The 22000-nt window shown below is 49.4% G+C and overlaps 1 protein-coding gene across 1 annotated transcript in view; it reads left to right on the forward strand.

Annotated features, from left to right (window-relative positions):
- The first annotated feature begins 12907 nt into the window (after positions 1-12907).
- The window catches only part of LOC149357972 (palmitoyltransferase ZDHHC15A-like), a 30015-nt gene continuing 20922 nt past the window's right edge, over positions 12908-22000 (forward strand). The window contains exons 1-2 of the mRNA XM_089576691.1: positions 12908-13305; positions 14159-14398. Coding sequence (XP_089432817.1) covers positions 12908-13305; positions 14159-14398 — 638 coding nt within the window. The remainder of the gene's footprint in view (positions 13306-14158; positions 14399-22000) is intronic.

A 22000-nucleotide genomic window follows, 5' to 3' on the forward strand; every position in this document is an offset into this window, starting at 1 on the left:
TCTACGGATCAATTTGGTGTATTCATCTTCAAGGCAAAACAGCTTCAGCGTACTACTGGAAGTCCTTCTACGTTGTTGGCTAGAAAGTGACAAAATTATTATCGCAATGTCACTATCTCTGCGCACTGACTTTTAATAATTTATTTATTTATTGACAACGTCCCTCTGGCTTTCAAGACCAAGCAAAAGGTCCACAATTTTGAGCTCTTTACTCTGTTTCTTGCGCCATTCCAAAATGGTATACTTCATTGTGCTTTAGTACTCTATTCATAATGTCGCTTTTTTTCTACTTGGCTACCTGTTTGGCGCTAAGGTGAAATGACATGGCTACTTTGGCTATAAGAGCGAGTTCACTGGATAGTTGTTTGTGCATGGTGAATATACAGTGCAAGGCACAAGACAAGGGACAGAAGCAGCGTCTGTGTGTGTCTTTCACTGTTTCTTCCCCTTGAATGTGCCTTGCGCTCTATATTCTCGGTGCTTTATCCACTTTAGCTCCAGCTCTGACACCTTTTATGATGTGCGCAACGGCAATCCTGACACCGATGGTCCGAAGACAAATGTGGTCGCGGCTGCTGAGCCAGAGTCATTGACAATTATAGTGAGCAATACTGGCTCTCGAAGAAGACAGCCTGGGTTCACATAGCTTCATCCCTACGCTCACGCCTTCTGGAGGTTTTGCGGTGTCAGCGTTTACAGGGCTGAGACGGACTAGTTTGAACGTACTTCTCACGAGGTAGTGCAAAGGCACCAAAGAAGAAGAAACGAACCGCGTGACAGAATACTGGAGCCTGTGTCGTCTTGCGTATTTTCTTCCTCTTTTCCTGTTGTATTTGCGCTCTCTCTTGAGAAGTCGGGCTATCTCGCACCCTTGATCACTACCACGTTATGACACCGCAGTGGCTGCAGTGGCAGTGGCAGCTTACGGACGCATCGCTAAACGCAACACTTTTTTCGTAGCTTCGTTCTTCCCGTAGTGCTACTGAGTGGGCAGACGTCCGATTACGTGGTCTTCAGTCATCGTAGCAGTGGGCACATATTTGCGGAACCCAGAAATGAACTGCAACTACGAGCAGCGCTGCAAGCTACAGTCTACAAAGACTGGACCCGTGAATCGCCCGGCATTTGTCGGAAGTGGCAGCATGTGGACTCATCACTAAACGCAACACTGCTGTTTGCAGGTTGGTATTGTTTTTTTACGGCCTTCGCTGCCCCTGATCTCGAGGAGGCTTCCGTGTTATTCCCTTCTTACCATTTTGGAATCCGTGCTGGTCTCATGGAAAAACAATATTGTTACATCGTAAGCTTACGTGAAGCGCATGCCCTGATCGATAAACCACACGAGTGATGTGCATGCGTCGGAAGAACATTATTGCTATCGAAACGTACCTTATATAGCAGAGAAGGAAAAGGGGCGGCAAGGGAAGGGAAGGAGGGGCTCGTCCGACTAGGCTAAGGGAGCTCGGTCGCTAAATGATAAGCCACGATGGGGAGGGAAACTGGTTACTACCAATATAAAAGTCGAAGGGCGGTTATAAACAAATTCAGAGATGTCCTAAATGCAAAGCGACTAAGCAGAAGGAAAAAAATCTGGGTGGCAAAGCCAGTCGGGACGAGATCACTTAATTGCGATCACTTTTGGTCAGCATGAATGAAAAGCTCATTGGGCTGATGCCTATTAAGCAGCCGGTTTCTAACACAGAAAAAAGCATTGAGCTAGTGGCTGATAAATATCATGAACGGTTGGGCCGTATTGCTGTGCAGGAAGGCATGGGCATCCGAAAAAGGGGAGTGGGCAAGGGAGGGGGCGGCGGCCTCCTCCCCCCTGGAATTTCGGATATTTTGTACACACTAGCAGAAAACAACTACACAGCTTGATTAGCACGCTTAGGTCCCGCATATCCGAATGAAACGCCTTTCAGGACGGCGAGCCAGCATTGCGCCATATGCACCATGATTTATACCCTGGTGCTGACTATGCCGTGATCGTGTTTGGCGTCACATTGTGTGAACCAATTAAGCAATTGTATGCTAACAGAAACTATTGCTGTCACATATACAGTCAAACCCTCGTATAGCAAAATCGGATAGAAGAATATATCGGAAATAACAATAAAAAGCCGCTGCTCCGTCACCTTCACCATGTGTTTCATGGTAAAAAAACATTTATAACAATGCTGTCAGAGCATATTATCGGTAATAACAGCTGAATCTGGTCACTGAGAGCCAACCATAAAAGATACAAAACCATGGAAATGCTAGAACGACACCAGCCAAACCACGCTCAAAGACAAAAGTCCAAGATGTTGTGAAAAAGCATAGACCTTCAGTTTCAGAAATTAACCAGCGGACTCTTCCTGCTTCGATCCGGGTTGCGTTAGTGCCCGGAGAGACTAATTATACAAGTGTCACCGTTGACTGGCGAGTCACACGAGACCGCTTCTACGAAAAAAAATGGAGCTTGCTTTCGCCAACATTCGGGGTTCTTTCTTCTACGGAATTCCAACAAAACCGCCAAGAAAGCCTATCCAAGAGCAGCTCATTCAACGAGCAAAAAAGTTAAGAGAGCCCATCCCAGAGCAGCTCATTCAGCAAGCAAAACAGACAAGAGAGCCCATCCCAGGGTAGCTCATTCAACGAGCAAAACAGACCAGAGAGTCCATCCCAGAGCAACTCATATAACGAGGAAAACAGATAAGAGAGCCCATCCCAGAGCAGCTCATTCAACGAGGAAACCAGTCAAGAGGGCCCAACCCCGAGCAGCTTATTCAAAGAGCAAAACAGACAAGAGAGCCCATCCCAGAGCTGCTCATTCAACGAGCAAAACAGTTAAGAGAGCCCAACCCCGAGCAGCACATTCAACGAAGAAAACAGACAAGAGAGCCCATCCCAGAGGAGCTCATTCAACGAGGAAAACAGTTTAGAGAGCCCAACCCCGAGCAGTTTATTCAACGAGCAAAACAGAGAAGAGAGCCCATCCCAGAGGAGCTCATTCAACGAGGAAAACAGTTAAGAGAGCCCAACCCCGAGCAGTTTATTCAACGAGCAAAACAGAGAAGAGAGCCCAACCCCGAGCAGCTCATTCAACGAGGAAAACAGACAAGAGAGCCCATCCCAGAGCAGCTCATTCAACGAGGAAAACAGTTAAGGGAGCAAAACCCCGAGCAGCTTATTCAACTAGCAAAACTGATAGGAGAGCCCATCCCAGAGCAACTTATTCAAGGAGCAAAACAGATAAGAGAGCCCAGCCCACAGCTGCTCATTCAACGAGCAAGACAGATATGAGAGCCCAGCCCAGAGCATCTCATTCAACGAGCAAAAGAGTTAAGAGAGCCCATCCCAGAGCAGCTCATTCAACGAGCTAAACAGATAAGAGAGCCCATCCCAGAGGAGCTCATTCAACGAGCAAAACAGATAGGAGAGCCCATCCCAGAGCAACTAATTCAACTAGCAAAACAGTTAAGAGAGCCCATCCCAGACCAGCTCATTTAACGAGCAAAACAGTTAAGAGAGCCCATCCCAGAGCAGCTCATTCAACGAGCAAAACAGACAAGAGAGCCCATCCCAGAGTAGCTCAATCAACGAGCAAAAGTTAAGAGAGCCCATCCCAGAGCAGCTCATTCAACGAGCAAGACAGATATGAGAGCCCATCCCAGAGCAGCTCATTGAAGGAGCAAAACAGTTAAGAGAGCCCATCCCAGAGCAGCTCATTCAACGAGCAAGACAGATATGAGAGCCCATCCCAGAGGAGCTCATTCAACGAGAAAAACAGTTAAGAGAGCCCATCACAGAGCAGCTCATTCCACTAGGAAAACAGTTAAGAGAGCCCATCCCAAAGCACCTCATTAAACGAGCAAAACAGACAAGAGAGCCCGTCCCAGAGCAGCTCATTCAACGAGCAAAACAGATAAGAGAGCCCATCCCAGAGCAGCTCATTCAATGAGCAAAAGAGATAAGAGAGCCCATCCCAGAGCAGCTCATTCAACGAGCAAAACAGAAAACACAGCCCATCCCAGAGCAGCTCATTCAACGAGCAAAACAGACAAGAGAGCCCATCCCAGAGCAGCTCATTCAACGAGCGAAACAGCAAAAACAACTCATGATTATAAGTAGACTGTGATAGAGGTTACGTCATCGCTGCTGCGACATGGGTGCTCACATGAGCCATAACAAAAATACCGCCGAACGTTTATTTACTAACAATTTCCCTTATGTTGTTCCTTGTGTATGCAAGAGAGAGGAAAAAAAACCTAACAGCACGCAGACATACCTGCAGTAGGGTAATTTAGGCACAGCACGAATTATGCTGTTAATTTTTTATGAGACGTAAGGCAGTGCCGGGCAGCAGGCTTGCTCTCTATGGCTACTTTCGTGGCTTGACCGCCCGCTGCTTTCAGCAGGTTTTCTTTTTACCTTGAACCACACTTTGAACAACCCGATTTACGCATCGGCCCTCTCAACTCAACGGGCGAGCAACTCTTGGCCCGAATAAAGTCACTTAGGGCATGTTTCGTACCTCCATGACGACAAGCTGGCTGACCTAACAGACAACATAATTCACTTACGCAAGATAGGGCATCGGCCGTCACACTGGAAAGAAGCAAAATGTCACCCTTCTCCAATTGCTTCACTCGCTAAACTTCGTCCATTATTACCGCCTCTATGGGATAGGTTACAGAGGCAGTGGTGGTCACTCACCTGGAGTGGCACCTAGAACACAGTCAGCTTCTACCCCCTTCGCTTGCGCACTCCCGCAAGCATATGTATTCTTACGAGTTCGCTGACCGCATTTTAGGAGAAGACGTGTATGCAATCACTAGAGAGCTTTAATTGCTCATTTTTGAGGGAGTCAAAATCAAAGGGGCTTTTCACAATGCCTACCGAAGTGCAGACCAAGCGATCCAACAGGAAACCCAACTTGGAGTCCGTCCACTGAAACCACAGTTTATTTTTGGTCGCCGCGCAGCCTCTAGTGCATGACGTATTTGTGCTTGTGCTCCTTTTTGATTTCATGGTTGTGTATGGGTGGTTTGATGAGGAGCAATTTATTTCTTGTGTACTGTGGGGCATACAATCTGGGATTGCATCCTAGTGTTTATCGCATCTGCGCTTTTTGTGTGAAAGCATTACTACAGTAAAGTTGTGCCGGTGGTGTTGGTGCGGTGGTTTCCAGCAATTGGATGCACCGCTTGAAGGGCTTCTCGATGAAGTGACTTCCAGGCGAAGCGATCCAGGGATAAACGAAGAACTTTTATACAGGCTATTTACAGATGGGTACAAGATTCAGTACGGCCAAACTATCCGCGGCCGGCCTAGCCGACCGCCTGCACAGAGGCGAGGGACACCACGTCCCAACAGTTGAACTGGCGCGCCTTGCACCAGCTCTCAACGGCCGCTACCTCCGCGCTCGGCCCGACCGAGCGCCTGACAGCTACGAGTAGCTAGAGCCAAAAGCCCTCGGGCGCGGGTCTCTTCACGAGTTCACCCCGATCCCGCGCCCCTTTCCACACGCAAAATTGAACTGTGTTACCGCTTCCCGCCTGACATCAGTTTTAACGAATAGGAAAGCTCAGAACTGATGTCAGGGTTTTTCCCTCACCCCGAAATTCCTCCCTACGTGGTTGCGCAATCCTCCGCCAAGTGGACCGGATGCGCGCTAGACATCTGGAGCCAACGGACACTTCGGTTCCAACCGTGCTGGCCTAGTACACAGCACGTCGCGTAACGCGACGAAACCAAGACCGTTCTCGCTTCTTTATGGCCGGCGGCTTCTCCCCCCCGGGAGGCAGGATTCCGGGAAGACGGGGGACAGGAGCCCAAGGTCGATGTCGGCAGAGAGCCTCGCCATCTGGAGTGGCAAGGGAAAACGCAAGAACGAACGGGGAGACCAACTGAAGAGCATGGGCTTTCTAGCCGCTCCTCCCCTTCTAACGGCACGCACTAAAACAAAACAAAACAAAACGAAACAAAACGGGACGCGCAGCCTAGGCCACTGCCCTCTCGCGGAATGTTCGTAACACATGTACAAAAAGAGGCGGCAGCGTGCCGAACCCTACACCTTCCCCCCAAGACTCGGCTAATCTATTAAGGGAGAAGCCGAGGCAACAAACAACAAAAAGGGTTCGGCAAGTAGCAGTTCAGTACATCGGCACGAGCAAGCCACAGGAGCCTGTGAACCAGCATGCCGCGACATTTCGTCAGACACTTCAGAGATACATGCTGCAGCGTCCACTAAACAAACACGCACAGAAAACTAACACTTTCGCTGGGTTGGATCAGGGTGTGTCTCTTAAGTCCGACAAGTCAGTGTGCACTGTTCCCTGGTCCAGTTTCCCAGCGGTCACTGCGGGACGTCAGCCAGTGTACTATTCCAACAAGCGTTGGGGATCCTAGACAAGGCATCCGCGTTACCATGGTCGACTCCCCTGCGATGCTCAAATGCAACATTGTAGCGTTGGAGCGCCAGAGCCCAGCGCGTAAGCTTTGCACTTTGTGGCACGCTGCCCTTTAGAAATGAGAGCGGATTGTGGTCAGTGATGACAGTCACGGTGGCGGCGAATACGCACATCTCAAGCTTTTTTTTAGTGCCCAAATCATCCCGAATGCCTCCCTTTCGATTGCAGCCCCCCGCATTTGCGACGGTGTGGCTGGCGAAGGCTATCGGCGCCTCAGTGCCGTGGTCAGAAAGCTGCGCTAAGCAGGTGCCAGCTGCTACTGCCAACGCGTCTGTAATAAGCAGATACGGCTTTCGCAGGTCCAGAATGGTCAGTGAAACCGCCTCGCTCAGAGCTTTCCTTAAGGCATTCAATCATTTCGTAACAGGCAAACAAAGCACGTACTGAGCAACTGATACCACTTTGTCCACAATCACTGACGCACACAAGGTAAAATCGGCATAACTCCCGCACAAACAATATTCGGTCATGTCGATAGTCTCTTAACACCGAGACCCTCCAGCTCTGGATCGCCCATTCCCACCTACTGCGTCCGGGCTTTACTCGAGCCTTTTGTTTCAATCTCCAGACATGCTACCAAGGCTAGCTGTGTTGCATATCTAGTGCACGGCTCCTGATCACAGCAAGGCCAAGCAGTTGAGGGTGGATTGGCCCCGGCCAACGCGGCCGACGATTTAAGCGGTGTCCTCTCGGGTCGAACACCCGCACTTGCCGTCTACGACCGAACATCCCTGCGGCACAGGCAGTGCGCGCAGAGACGATATTCCCCTTCCGCCGCGCTGTTTTTGCTTCAATTGTGACACCGGCCGTCCGCGTACTCAGGCCGCGGGTTGTCACTCTAGACGCACTTTTGTGCGCTGAGGGCCCTCTCACGCATGGCCTTCTCAGCTTAAAGTGTGCCGGTGTTCCTTTGTTCTGGTCACTGTGACTGACGCATTCCCTGTCACCGCTACAGCACTTCCCTTCATCTGGAAATCGCTCTGCTGCCTTATTGTCTGTACCTGCATTAGCTGTCTCCGAATCAGCTCTCAGTAGCGGCGACACGGGTTCCTCGTGCGCCACCGCTGCTACTGAGGTCGCTGTTTGAACCACGTCATCGCTGCAACACCTCTGATGCACTGTTTCCACGTCGGTGGGCAACAAGAGTTCCCACTGGACACCAGCGCCTGTCCAGTCACCCGTGTCCTCATGCTCACGCGGTTCAGCGCGAATGTCTTCCACGCCCTCACGCGCGTCGGCTACCTGGCCACTTTCGACGTCATCTTGCATGTCACCCGGCACGCTCTCGCGGCTCATCTTAGTACAGGCAGGTCGGGATCGCTGTTCCCATTCAACCTGAATGACCGGCTCAGCAACATCCCGCAACTCTGCGTCAACAATCTCTGATGCACTTGACGGGACGCGCCATTCCACTCGCACGCTCTCAATTTCAACCGGCTTCATGCCGTCGGGACCAGCCGGCTCATCTGCCGCATTGCTCTGCGCCTTACTGACATCTCTATCTGAAGGGGATGATCGGCCCCGAGTTCGCTCTAGCTCATTACTGTCAGCCATCCGCTGGGGTAGGGTTTCGCATTCGAACGCCAAGACTGGCTCGGCGCCTGCGTCTGGCCCTGATTCATCCGGTCTGTCTTCACCTGGCGGCGACAGAGTTCCAACCGCCTGCACGAGATCCTCGCTGTCCGTTTTGCGCGTGTCGTGCAGCTGTTCCCACGCGTCTGCCGAGATTAGACAATCGGTGTGCGTGAGCTTGTCGGTGAGCGCACACTTAACCGGTGTCGCATCGTCCACATTTTCAATTAAGGAAGCACCACGACACAGCTTCAACGGAACAACTGCCAGCTTCTCCTCTACTTTTTCTCCAAAGGCGGAGATGAGATCGATTGTCCCATGTGGGGACACAAACTCCTCAGGTACAAGGCTTTCGCGCACTACGGTGATATCTGCGCCGGTGTCCACAATGGCGCTGATAACTGCTTCCCGACAGCTGATTTTAACGTCCCTGAGAGTTGGACGCCTGGTTTCCGAGGCATGGGTGGACACGCGTGCCGTTAACCTATCCTCGCGCGGCAGACGCTCTCGTTTGTCAGCTGGGTTCTCACGATCAAATGGGCAGTTCGCAACAACGTGCCGCCAGCCTCCGCATCGGAAACAGCCACCCGATCGCGATTCCTTTCTCTTTTCTCCTCCTGGCCTGACTGCAGCCCTTACGTCTCCTCGTTCTGCCCCAGGCTTCTGCGCAGGTGGGGATTCAGTCCTCGGTTTTGGCCGGTTATCAAAACCCTTAAAGCTGTCGGCTTTCCTCTGTGCGCTTCCCTTCCCGGCGGCTTCCTCGTACGTCTGTAGCAATGCGGCTATCTCATCCGCGTTCAGCCATTTCTCACCCTCGCGCAGCTTGACATATTTCCGTGCTTCTTCTGATAGCCCCTCTTTGAGCTGGTCGGCGACCAGTAGCTTCAGAAGTCCGTCAAAAGTCGACACGCCCCGACACATTAAATAAAAATTTAAATAACTCTGGACGCGTGTGACAAAACCCTTCCATGTTTCTTCGCGCCGCTTGGTGGCCCCTGAAAACCGCCTTTGGTACTCTGCGGCTGAAAGTTTTAACTCGTCTAGGACCACCGTCTTCAACTTATCGTAGTCCCTGTGCTGTTCTGCGGTCAACCGAGTCGATAAGTAGGTCACCCGCTCGGCCAGCACCGGGAACACAAGCTGCGCCCAGGGTTCCTTCGGAACGTTGTAAGCCCTGAGCGAGCATTCCACTGATTCAAACCAGACGGGCACTTCACCGTCTGCAGGCAATTTGGGAAACGCGCCGGCGAGTAGCTTAGCGTACTGTCTCAACCGTTCGTCTTCGGAAGGCGCAGCGTTCTGGCTTCGAGCACGAATGATTTGCATTTCAAGCTCTAAGGCTTTTATCTTTTTTTCGTACAATTCCAGCTCTTTATCAATGTTTTGACTACGCCGTGGCCTCGACACCTCATTGCTGCCCTTGTCACCACCGTCCCCACTGTCACCACTGTCACTATCGCTGTTCATTGTGGATGCCTTGTCGGGATTAAGATGCCCAAATCAGGTTATCATTAACTACACCCGCCGTAGTCAAACAGTGATCGCCAAGAAAAAAGAACCAGGGAACTCACTCGGAGCTGTTCGCAGTGTCCTCTTTTCGGGCAAGAATGGAGTCGACCTCTTAAGGTGCCGATTGAAGCCGCTAGCTGCTGCCGTTGCTCGGGGATGCCACTTGGCGTCCGCTGAAGGTCGTGTCCGCTTCAATTTCCCAATTGCCGCCGCTGAAGGCCTTGTCTTCGGCGTTTCACGCCCGATGCTCCTCGCACCTTCGTACCCTTAGCCTGTCGTCCACTCGGTATCTCGCCTTGGATACCGAACTTCGTCCTCTCCTGGGGGCCGCTGCAGCGCACCATCCTGTCGACTGCGCCAGTAAAGTTGTTGCCGGTGGGGTTGGTCCGGTGGTTTCCAGCAATTGGATGCACCGCTTGAAGGGCTTCTCGATGAAGTGACTTCCAGGCGAAGCGATCCAGGGATAAACGAAGAACTTTTATACAGGCTATTTACAGATGGGTACAAAATTCAGTACGGCCAAACTATCCGCGGCCGGCCTAGCCGACCGCCTGCACAGAGGCGAGGGACACCACGTCCCAACAGTCGAACTGGCGCGCCTCGCACCAGCTCTCAACGGCCGCTACCTCCGCGCTCGGCCCGACCGAGCGCCTGAAAGCTACGAGTAGCTAGAGCCAAAAGTCCTCGGGCGCGGGTATCTTCACGAGTTCACCCCGATCCCGCGCCCCTTTCCACACGCAAAATTGAACTGTGTTACCGCTTCCCGCCTGACATCAGTTTTAACGAATAGGAAAGCTCAGAACTGATGTCAGGGTTTTTCCCTCACCCCGAAATTCCTCCCTACGTGGTTGCGCAATCCTCCGCCAAGTGGACCGGATGCGCGCTAGACATCTGGAGCCAACGGACACTTCGGTTCCAACCGTGCTGGCCTAGTACACAGCACGTCGCGTAACGCGACGAAACCAAGACCGTTCTCGCTTGTTTATCGCCGGCGGCTTCTCCCCCCCGGGAGGCAGGATTCCGGGAAGACGGGGGCAGGAGCCCAAGGTCGATGTCGGCAGAGAGCCCCGCCATCTGGAGTGGCAAGGGAAAACGCAAGAACGAACGGGGAGACCAACTGAAGAGCATGGGCTTTCTAGCCGCTCCTCCCCTTCTAACGGCACGCACTAAAACAAAACAAAACAAAACGAAACAAAACGGGACGCGCAGCCTAGTCCACTGCCCTCTCGCGGAATGTTCGTAACACATGTACAAAAAGAGGCGGCAGCGTGCCGAACCCTACAACTACGATAGGTCCACCCCGAGCAAGATCTTGTGATGCTTGTATGCTTGCGATGTTGGTGAGCTTGCGCCAATTGAAAGTAATAAATATTTTTGGTCGTCGACCCTAAGTGAGACCGAGAGCCTGATCTTGAGGTCGCTGCTCTCGTACAGCGGGCTGAAGAAGCACGTCAACTGGCCAGGCAGTGAATACACCGCCAACAGCACGTCGACGCTGACCGCTACAATCTCGGACGGCGATTTGTTACATACGAGTCAGGCGACCATGTGTGGGTTTGGACACCAGTTCGTCACCGTGGGTTGTCTGAAAAATTACTGCGCTGATACTTCGGTGCTTACCCTGTTCACCGCCGCATTAGCGACGTGACGTACGAAGTTTCACCGGCAAGCCCAGCCCGCTCATCGCGCAGACCACCGCGTCCGGATTTTGTGCACATCGTTCGTATGAAGCCGTACCACGACCATCCTGCTGATTGTACTTGAGGCTGAGTGCCGCTGGTTCTGTGTCGTATCACGACACAGAACCAGCGGCACTCAGCCTCAAGTACAGTGTGTTTAACCTTGGCGTCTAACCCCTTTTTTCTCTTTTCTTTTTTCCCACTGTGAAGGCAGGGTGCATCGAGGCGCTGCTGCAGAGGATGGAGCAATGACACAGCTCAGAAGTGGAGGAAGTAGAAGTGCTTCGCCATCTTGCTTGCGGCCACTCGGCAGCATGGAACAGTTCTTCTGTTCCCGATTGTGTGCACACACTGATTGCGTGCCCCGATTGTATGGCGCGTAATATTCGTGACAGTATAAAGAAATCAAATAAATATTCACGCCTAGGAGTTGAGCCAGCGGCGGCGCGAAGAAAGCAGTTCGCAGGCCGCTGCGCGAGAGCACTAAGCTGTCGCCGCAGCCGAACACGCATCGTGTTAAACTGCAACACGCTCTCTCGCTGTGCATTACACTGCTATGAAACTAACAATCGCGCTTTGAGCTATGTGGTGGAAATGAGAGAGGGAGAGAGAGAGATGTGTGCTGCATGCGTTGGTGTGCTCAACGCTGCGACAGAAACACGGCACTAAAGCAATGCGCGTGCGCGTTGACGACATTGCTGCAGAAACACAACACTGGATCATAGGCCGCCGGCATACATTGGGTCGAGTGGCATAACGAAGAAAAAGTTGAAGACGCGCTTAATTTCCTCCTTGGGTAAGTGGAAGCATCAATCGCGCTTTCTGGTAGGTGGCGAAAAACTGCGAAAAACTGTGCTCTTGCACAATATTTCTTGCTTGCAATGGCAAACCGCCAGCAATTTTTTGATGCCAAGGAATGTCACGTGTTAAAAATCAACAGCTTTAACCTCCTCAGGCGCCGCTTGTTACTTCGATTCGAAACGAACATTATTCCGCTTAGACGGCGTATCCAGACATCAAGGAAGTCAATTCATTAGTTTTCCACCGCGAAAGACCAGGAGGTAACGTTTTTCAGGCATGTACCAAATTTATACGAGAACAACAATGATTAAAAATTGGAACATTCTTAACCTGAGGATATGTGAGATAAACACTGGAGTGTGGAATCCTGGCTTGTATAGGCGATGGTCGCAGGGTGGCAACGGTACGCATCGTTGCATGCATCCTCAGGAGAGCAATAAAAGTGTGACGGGAAGTTGTACATCAGAGATTTTGTACACCTATTACTGTTAAATAACAGACTTAGAGGTGCAAGTTGGGGCATAGCTTCCAGACTTCAAGCGCTATAAACACAGCACACAGAAAGTAGAACGACGGGACTTGCGCAAGTCCCGTCGTTCTCCTTTCTGTGTGCTGTCTTTGTTGCACTTGACGTCTCGAACCATTTACTGTATTTAGGGGGTGAATTATCAGGTTGTAGTTAATAAACAGACGATGTTCAATGGTTAGTAGCCATTTGAATGTCCGCCACCCTTATAATATGTTGCAAAGGCGAGATGCCCGCCAATCTAGAGCTCCTCACATTTTTTCTAAAATCTCGTTTGCTTAAAAAATAATGCCCATTTTGTTATTTGCTCATGCATTTTCTATTACCTCGCAATGACACTATTCACAACACCGCTATGAACAGGAATGACCAACAGGCAACCTATGCGCGCGAGGCAAGCGCAGACGGAGCGCTGGTTCTGCCTGCCTCACTACTGCACTGCAGAAACGACATTCTCAAGAGAGAAGGAGAAAGAAGAGAAGCGCAGAGAAGAGAAGCGCAGGGAAGAAGTTGCGTCCATGTTGCCTTTCGATGGTGGACCGACGGCTCGCAAGAGCGACAGCATTTTTACTTGCGCAGAAACCGGTCGAACACTCGCTCAGATGTTCTCCTGGGTTACCCCGATGCTGGTGTTTGGATTGTTTACATGGGCCTACTACGCCTATGTGCTTGACTTCTGTCGCTTCCTGATGGACCGCAACAGCTTCGCCATGGTGTCAGTCTTTGGGACTGGCTTTCACCTTCTGTTCTTCTTTTGTCTTTGGTACGTACTGTGTTCGATCGGCTGTGGCCCGCAGGGATGGCGTTAATATGCGCTAGCCGCCGTGTAGTGCACAAGTCACGTGGGCAAGCATCGCTTCCAAGAAGCAAGCTTCCTTTAAGACAAGATGGGAAGGCCGTAAGGTGGATTTCATCGGTCCTGTAGCACTGTAGTACGCACCATGCTCCTCCGCTGTTTCCCTGCGCTACGGGTCAGATCAGGGCAGGTGTACAGTCTTTGTCCAAAGTTTAGAGCCCAGGGGGTTCACTTCCAAGCTTTATATCGGGACTCCAGGAGCATCCATGGAAGTCCTTCCTATTGCAGGAGGCAGTACCAGATATTTTCTCATGTCCAGGAAATTTGGAGCGCTAGAGATCCATTAAGAACGACACTGTGTGGCTCAGAAGAAAACCCCCTGGGCTCCAAACTTTTGACAAAGGCTGTACATGCTCGTTTTCCGTTATAGGCAGCGCCACACTATAATGTTCCGCATCACGCTGTGATGGATCAAAATATTCTGTGCCGTGCTTGCCTGGCCCCAGTAACGTTTGTCACGCATGTTCGGTGCCGCCGTCCAGTCAAACCGCAGTGCAGATCAAATTCACTCCATTGTTTCTCTGCATTTACGGCGAAGCTCCAGCTGCGCAGGTTGAACTGAATGATGCCGGGGCTTCTAGAAGAGCTGCTATTGTTGCGCTCGAAGTAGAATTCGAGTCGCACGTAGGACGTTGAGTCTGGTTCTGGTTTTGCTAAACATCTACATTACCTATGCACAAGTCTCTCAAGTTTAAAGGACGATCAATAAGTAAAGAACCGTAGGACTGATTTTATGTCCGGTGGCGCCAACACACCGCAGGTCGTACGTGCAGACCACCGTGACAACCGCGCCCGCCATCCCGCGGGTATACTCGCTGAGCGTGGAAGAGCAGATAGCATTGGCGTGCTCTCATGGCGACTACAAGCGGCGCGCCATGCTTGATGCTCTCGCCACCCAGCGGGGAGTACTCACTGTTGGCCTGGACGGCTGTGCTCGCTACTGTGAGCAGTGCCAACTCATGAAGCCAGACCGGTGCCACCACTGCTCCACCTGTCACCGGTGGGTGCGCGCTCGTGCGCGCGAAGACCAGCTCAAAGTCGCTAGAAAAGATTAAGGTCGCATAATTTGCCGAAATATTGCCGGTCAAAAATGCACAGTACAGTATGTCGGTAGAGCGACTGACCCGGATGCCCAGAGGCCCCGGGTTCGATCCTCTAGAGCAGGGCTAATTTTTGTTCAGCTATGATTTTTTGTAGAAAGTTGCATACCCTCATTTTGTATCCCTGGTGCTGCGCATGGTAATAATTGCTTCTTTAATTCCGAATATATACAAAAAAGGGTTTATTAAGGGAATTATAAGACTGAAGTGCTGGTGGAAATTCACTGCCCGGTTTTCGACGGGAGGAGTAATAATCGAGGGCGCGAGAATGTGTGAATTCAGTGATCGAGGCACCGGCTCTAAACCGAATAGAATTAATGATTTCTTCAGAGTTTCGGGGCATAACTCAAATATTGAATACCGCATTTAGCAGCATTTTGCATGCACTATGATATAGCTCTCTTCCTTCTCTTTTTTTTTATTGTACCATCTGCCTTCGTAAGTAGTTGCGACGTTTGGAAGCTAAAGAAATATCTTGAGACCTGATGTCGAAAACAGCGGCGTCAATTCTATGCAGGAAAATTGTAAGAACGAGCCTGCGCTTTGCTCTAAACAAGAGAGTTACGGTGACCGAAATATCTCCGGAGGCCTCCAGTGAACGTCGTCTCTCAAACTCCGAACCTTCAGGTTCAGGAATAAAAGCCTCACATAACACTCTATTTCTTTCTATAGTCACCTGTAAGCTCGACATTGTAATCTCCACGAGAGGATGAATGGAGCTGGATTGTTGCTTAACAACAACGCACTAAATAATTAAATCTACTCAAGACGGTTTCAAACTAAGACAAGAAAAATTTAATAAGAAGATATTAATTAATTGGACAACTTTGGCGTGCTAGCTCGTGTTTCGACATAAATATCGTCAAAATTTTCTTCGACGCTTTCGTTACTGAAGCAGACACGCCAAATCCGCCGTACAATGTCTGTGAACAATACCGTCGGTGTGGAGCAGGTCGCCTGTCTTCGTTTTCTTTTTCGTCCTCCATTTAGCGAAGAGACACTCATTTCCGAAATTCCAGTAGTAGCATTGGCTCGGCACACCTCCACGGTGGCGGCGGACAGTAGAGAACTGCTATGACGCGTTAACGCGAAAGCTGGTCACCTAAAACATAACAGGCAGCTTTTCACAGCTATGCGCCCCGTTTTAATTATAGAGGTTCATAGCCGGCCGTTAGTGATAGCAATACCTGTTTTTCTTTTAGGAAACGCAATTCTCGCCGGTACTGCAGCGGAAGGAATTCTTCCTGTCTAAATGTGGCGCATCGAAGCTTTGAAATTGAGCAGCGCATCAGGCCGCCGCTGCTTCAAGCGCAAGTCACCCTGTGGCGCGCTTGTCACAACTTTGCCAAGCGCTGCTGCCCACTTGCTGGTCCCGGGCGTGAAAAAAAAAATATTCTGAAAACCTCGCTGACAGGTGGCGTGCGTTTGTGGCTGTGGCGGTGCGGTCTGCTCAGCTTCAAGATTTCAACTCGGCACGTACGGAGAGAGAGAATATCAAGCGTTGCAACGCGGAGGAGAATCGCGAAAACCTAAAAAAATGGCGGCCTATCAATATCTATTTCTAACCGAGCACTAGTGGCACTAGCTACATAGAAATTAGATATCAGTTAAGTCGCGCGAAAATTGGTCGCGTTTAGTGGGTTTTTGTGCAGTCCTTTTGATGGCAGAAATACTTAACACATTCCAACAAAATGAAGGCAATTGAACAGAATTTTAATAGTACAACTTTGTTCGGGTGTTTCATGTCTTATTATAAACTTACGCTTGCGAAATGAATGTTATAGATAAAAATTGACGAGAGCTTGCAAAGAATGCTTATATCTTAGGAGGGAAAAAGTAAAGAATCTTAGTAATGAACACAATATCTATCAATTAAGTAGCAAAGAGTTCTGAAAATGAAAGTCAGCTCTAGCTCGTACGGTTTTCCGGCTAGAGGACAATTTCTTTAGTCCCTTTAGTTGGGCACGCCATTGGACGAAGCAGTCAGGCGAACAATTCGAGGCGCAAGCGGTTTCAGATCACGGCCAAATGATGTGGCAACATTATATCTCAGACGAAAAACATAAATAACGGCAATAACATTTTGAAAATGGCCGCGGAGTCGAACAACACGGACCCAAATAAGAAAATGACGGAGGCGCTGCCACCGATGTTCTGGTCTTGTTCTCCTGGACTTCTTCGCCCTCTGAACTTTAACATTGCACCTAGACTGTCGACAAAATCAAAGGAGGAGTCACCAGAATGAAGAAATTCGTCGCGTTTCAGCGCGCATGCTACGCTGACGGAGGCCGCCTTTCCCAACTTCTGCTCTCCACGGTTGTAAAAATCGGTTCAAAAATCTGCCAGCAGGAAAAAAGAGAAACTGAAAAGAAAATTAAACTGTAGTTTTCTAGCTTCAAGACAAATAGTGCATGATTAATAGACAAACACGGCGCGGAAGCGTTTGAAATTAGGCAATTTTAGTTTAACGTTTACGCACAGAGCTCACATACGAAACGTGAGAAGTCTTTGGAGCCTACGTGCATGTCGTTTGAAATCCTTATAATTACACGTACGCGACGCACGGCGCGCGTTGTTCCTAGCTCCGTTTTTTAATAGATACATACGCTGCTGTAGCCACTGTAATACAAGACGAGTAAAAATCAACCCAGTCGAACTGCATTGCAACATCGCTGTGACGACGCTGAAAATCGCCATTCTATCTTAAAAATGAAAGCTATTTGTCACTTAAAAGCTTATGCGAGGGCAGGAATGGACAAATTGAAGGAGAATACGACAGTTCAGAACAGCATATCGCGTCGAGAAGTTAGCGACGAAGGTGTTATGGATGTGGCGCCGCTATGTCGACAACGCAACGTACTATCCCGATGGAAAGAAACGCGAACAGTGCGGCGCCTACACACTCCTGTGTTGGAATTTTTTTGATGGCGCTTTTACCCAGGTGGTAAGAAAAAAAAACGTCAGAGTCGCCCTAGAATGCCTCATGGACAAATCTGGCGTCTTTTTTCTACCACCGAAGTAAAAGCGTGTTTAAAAGAAATGCGAACAGCGGAGCGCCTAGGCTGCGCTCTTTTCGCGTTTCTTACCATCGCGATAGTACGCAAGCTACGCAAAAACCTCCATGTAAAAATTCTAATCTCACGCATACCATTGCCAAAAGTAACCTAGCAACAGATTTTTGCTTCTAAATTGTATAATGAAGTCGTTACGGCACCCCTAAAGACCAACAAGTGTCAAAACGTGAGAAAAACGGCTCACCTTACTTTACACAGATTCATAGTCTAAGGGCTGCCGTAAGTTCTTCGTTACGCGGCTATGAAACAAACCACTTGTTCCCGGTTACTTTTGGCAAAGACTGTACGTCCGTGAGACTCACGCAGGCCTTTGCATTCTGCGCATGAGCACTGCTCACCTGTAAGAGGTCTGGGTACGCAAAGGCTCCACGTGCGTGAAACTAAAACTTTCTACTATATATTGACCTATGCATCCATCGTCAGCAGGCTAACGATGTTTAATGGGCGCGGTAGGGAAAGAGTAGTCTGCATGTTAGTGCGTCTCAGCTCTAGTATAATTCCCATCAGCGCTAACAATGCAATAATGATAAGAAAAGTAATTGTATAGCTTTAGAAAACACGACAACATCAAATTCTAGAATGCTTGGGTCACGCAGACAAGTACAGAACAAAATATACTCGGAAGCTCTCTGACCAGAGAGATTGTTCGGCTGCATGCGAAACACACATTTTTTTTTCACAAAAAAGGCAACTGCAGAAATGGCATGAAGTCTGATTGTGCTCCGGCGTGATCACAATCGGCGGCACTACTTTCTGCGCTCGTAGAGTTATATGCGCCTGAGCAGAGCTTGTGACGTCGATCTTACCGCGACTTTAATCATAAATATTCATACTTGAGCTCTGGATGCAATAGCAGTTGCCTATGTTAAGCCTACAGCAAAAAACGCATTCATTACGCATTGCACCGAAAGCATAGCGCCCGGATTTATACTCAGCAATGGGCAGTTATTTCTAGCTGGCCTGTCGTATTTACTTGTTTGTTTTTGCATACCAACTCGCCCAGATCTCAGCTTTGCTAAATGTGATTTCTAGTGCACTGGGCTCAGCGCTTGTCTTGTCGTTGTCCCGCCTTTTTGCGCTGTTCACCAGTATGAATGCATACCAACTCGCTCAGATCTCAGCTTTACTAAATGTTATTTCTAGCACACTGGGCTCAGCGCTTGTCTTGTCGTTGTCCCGCCTTTTTGCGCTGTTCACCAGTACGAATGCATACCAACTCGCCCAGATCTCAGCTTTACTAAATGTGATTTCTAGTACACTGGGCTCAACGCTTGTCTTGTCGTTGCCCCGCCTTTTTGCGCTGTTCACCAGTATGAATGCATACCAACTCGCTCAGATCTCAGCTTTACTAAATGTTATTTCTAGTACACTGGGCTCAGCGCTTGTCTTGTCGTTGTCCCGCCTTTTTGCGCTGTTCACCAGTATGAATGCATACCAACTCGCCCAGATCTCAGCTTTACTAAATGTGATTTCTAGTACACTGGGCTCAGCGCTTGTCTTGTCGTTGCCCCGCCTTTTTGCGCTGTTCACCAGAATGAAAGGAGATTTCTTTATTTTGTTTTGTGTTGGCAGTGAACGCAAACGGTGTCTGTACGGCTGACCATGTGAACTGATGTGTGACGTCCTGTGGCTAAATCGCTCTAAACACCCTGCTTCAACAATGTCGTTACTTCTGAAGGTGCTACTGAAACTGCGCTTCAGATTAATATTCAGCGGCATTCTGTACAGATGCGGAACTCTAGAAGCTATTAAGAACTCCCACTGTTCAGCGTTGGTGTCGAAACATTCAGTGGGAATTATTTTCATCCAGGCAAATTGCTGGATTTGGGGGAAGCGTAATAGTTCACGTCGCAATATTCACTTCGAGTAATTTTATGTCAATGGTTTACGCCACTCAGAGGGTTAGGTTCCACGTTAAAGTACGGCAAACATTTTTCCTCGCATAAGATATGGGCACTGCGGCTGCTCTGGTTAACATGCCCAGAGGTTGACACATGAGAAGTGTAAAAGTCACTTCAGATTGAAGAGGAGCACGAAATGGACGGTCTGCTTCCAGTGTCAGCTGGACGCTGTTGTGTGGCACACCAAATTGTTCATATCGCCGTGTTGACCTCTGATCATCCTTGTAATCAGCACCAACATATCTTCGCATAACAGCAACACACAATCGCAACGGTGGCCTAGTAGCTTGATAATACGCCTCGCATGCTGGGGGTGCGGGATTTGATCCGTAGTGCCATCGTTACCCACCGATGATACAATGAATACAAGCTTCCCCTGGCCTGGTGCTCTGCTTATTTGGGGTGCAATGCTTGGGAAGTGGGTCCTTGACGCCCCTTTGAGAAGACAAACACACATTGTGCCATGGAGTTCTTTGGCCAAAGCTGCCTTTGCGCCATTATAATTCATCGTCACGACACCGACACAATCATCACATGCGCCTCATGTACAACCTTCGCTTTCTTCTGAGCCGTGGCAATGACGGCGATTTGTTTTGCATTGCGGAATGGCATACTATTTGTAAAGATTAATTTGAACCTTAGCATGTCATCTTTATGGTTGTAATACTTTCTACTTTTCCCTTTTTCGAGTTTCTAGGTGGCATATAGTACAGTATTACTGTCGTCAGACCACTTTCCTTGTTAATGATTTGGCGATGCAGCTTATGTTGTGAAGAAATAATTAAAAATTACCGGTGTCTGTCATGGGCAGTGAGCTTGCTGCTTTGTGGAAGGGTGGAAGGCGCGCGAGACGGTTAAGACCAGGCTCCACAAATGCTTGGTTTCTAAGGCGAGCGATGTCAGTTATGGGACAAATTCGATCTTCAATAAAAATGTTGTCGTTGTTCTTTGAGTACCATTGCCTTTATCATCGTCTTAAGCCTGACTGCGTCCCCTGCAGGGCAAAGGTTTCCCGCAAATTTTTCCAATTAACCTCGGTAATTAAGTCTACTGTGCTTAAACTGCAGAACACTGAAACAAGTGCGTTCGCGTGGACATAATGCAGGTTACCCTACAAGTTTGGCTTGGAATTTCCCGCCCCTTCTTCGTTTCGTTCATCTTGCCTTCTGTCACCCACATCTCCCCACCCGCTAGGTTCTCTCACACTCGCCCTCGCATATTTTTCCGCGCTTCCTATACTTCATCGTCACCACACCGATTGCGACCCTCATCGCGACAAGTATGAGGACGCCTTCACGAGGCCGAGCACTGGCGACGGTGCTCATATCTGCTAGTCATCGTTGGTAAAAATCCCGACAGCGCGCCCGGCTGCGCGTGATAAGCCGACGACTGGGGCTAGTTGGCGTAACATATTTTTTAGTGGGTAGCGCCAACTTGGACGAAAATACTTGGGACAGGGAGAGAGAGACGACAATAAAACGAGCGCTAAACTTTCAACTGTTTTTTTATTCCGAAGAGAAAGGCTTTAAAAAGAAAGGGAGAGTGGTTGTCACACACAGTTATTGTTGTTTTGCTGATAGATAGGCGTATTCTTTTCTGGTGAGTTTGACGGACGGGCTGCTCACGTATTCGTCTTTCATTATTAGCCGCCGCGGCGGCTGAGTGGTTATGGTGCTCGGCTACTAACCCTAAAGACGCGAGTTCGATCCCGGCCGCGGCGGTTTAATTTCTTTGGAGGAGAAATGCTAGAGGCGCGTGTACTGTGCGATGTCAGTGCACGTTAAAGAACCCCAGGTGGTCGAAATTTCCGCAGCCCTCGACTACGGCGTCTCTCATAGCCTTAGTCGCATTGGGACGTTAAGCCCCATAAACCAAACCAATCTTCTTTCATTATTATCATTGTGAAGGATTCGATTATTTCTCTTACTTTCTTGTCTTTCGGCTTTTCTATTGTTGTAGTTTCTCTGAACAACGGTTTGCATGCTCCCTTCTTATCTTTGTTTTCCTTCTTGTCATTGTTTTTCGGGAGGGGGGGGGGCAATTGTCGACGGACGTTGCCAGGTTGTCTGTATGTGTTATGTCGTCGCAGGCGCTCCTGTGCTTATTCAACCTCTCACTCAGGCATCTGCATGTCTGTACCACGTATACCTTCTTGCATATTAGGGGAATCTTGTAATAAGGGAGTAATTACTCATTGACGTCCACCCGAGCGCAGCCATACGCCTACTAAGAATACAGCTTTCTCAGAAACTTCGTAGTTAAAGAAAAAGTTAAAGGGAATCTTGTAGATAACGCCTTGCATGCATTCAACATGCGTGTTATTGTGCTTAACGCCGCACAAGCCTTTCTTTTCGTCCTTGTCGTCTCGTGAAATTACATCTTGCAGAGCCCTCTAATCTTGACGGGTACAGACAGCACCACAGGAATGTCGTGCTTTTCCCCAATCTTTTTTAGTCGATGCCAAAGATTGTGCACGTGCGGCGGAACAACTGGACGGGCATTATTGTTTTTCTTCCCTTTTTTTGTT

The sequence above is a fragment of the Amblyomma mixtum genome, chromosome 3, assembly GCF_055824585.1.
Source record: "Amblyomma mixtum isolate Tamu chromosome 3, ASM5582458v1, whole genome shotgun sequence".
In the NCBI taxonomy this organism is placed as follows: domain Eukaryota; kingdom Metazoa; phylum Arthropoda; class Arachnida; order Ixodida; family Ixodidae; genus Amblyomma; species Amblyomma mixtum.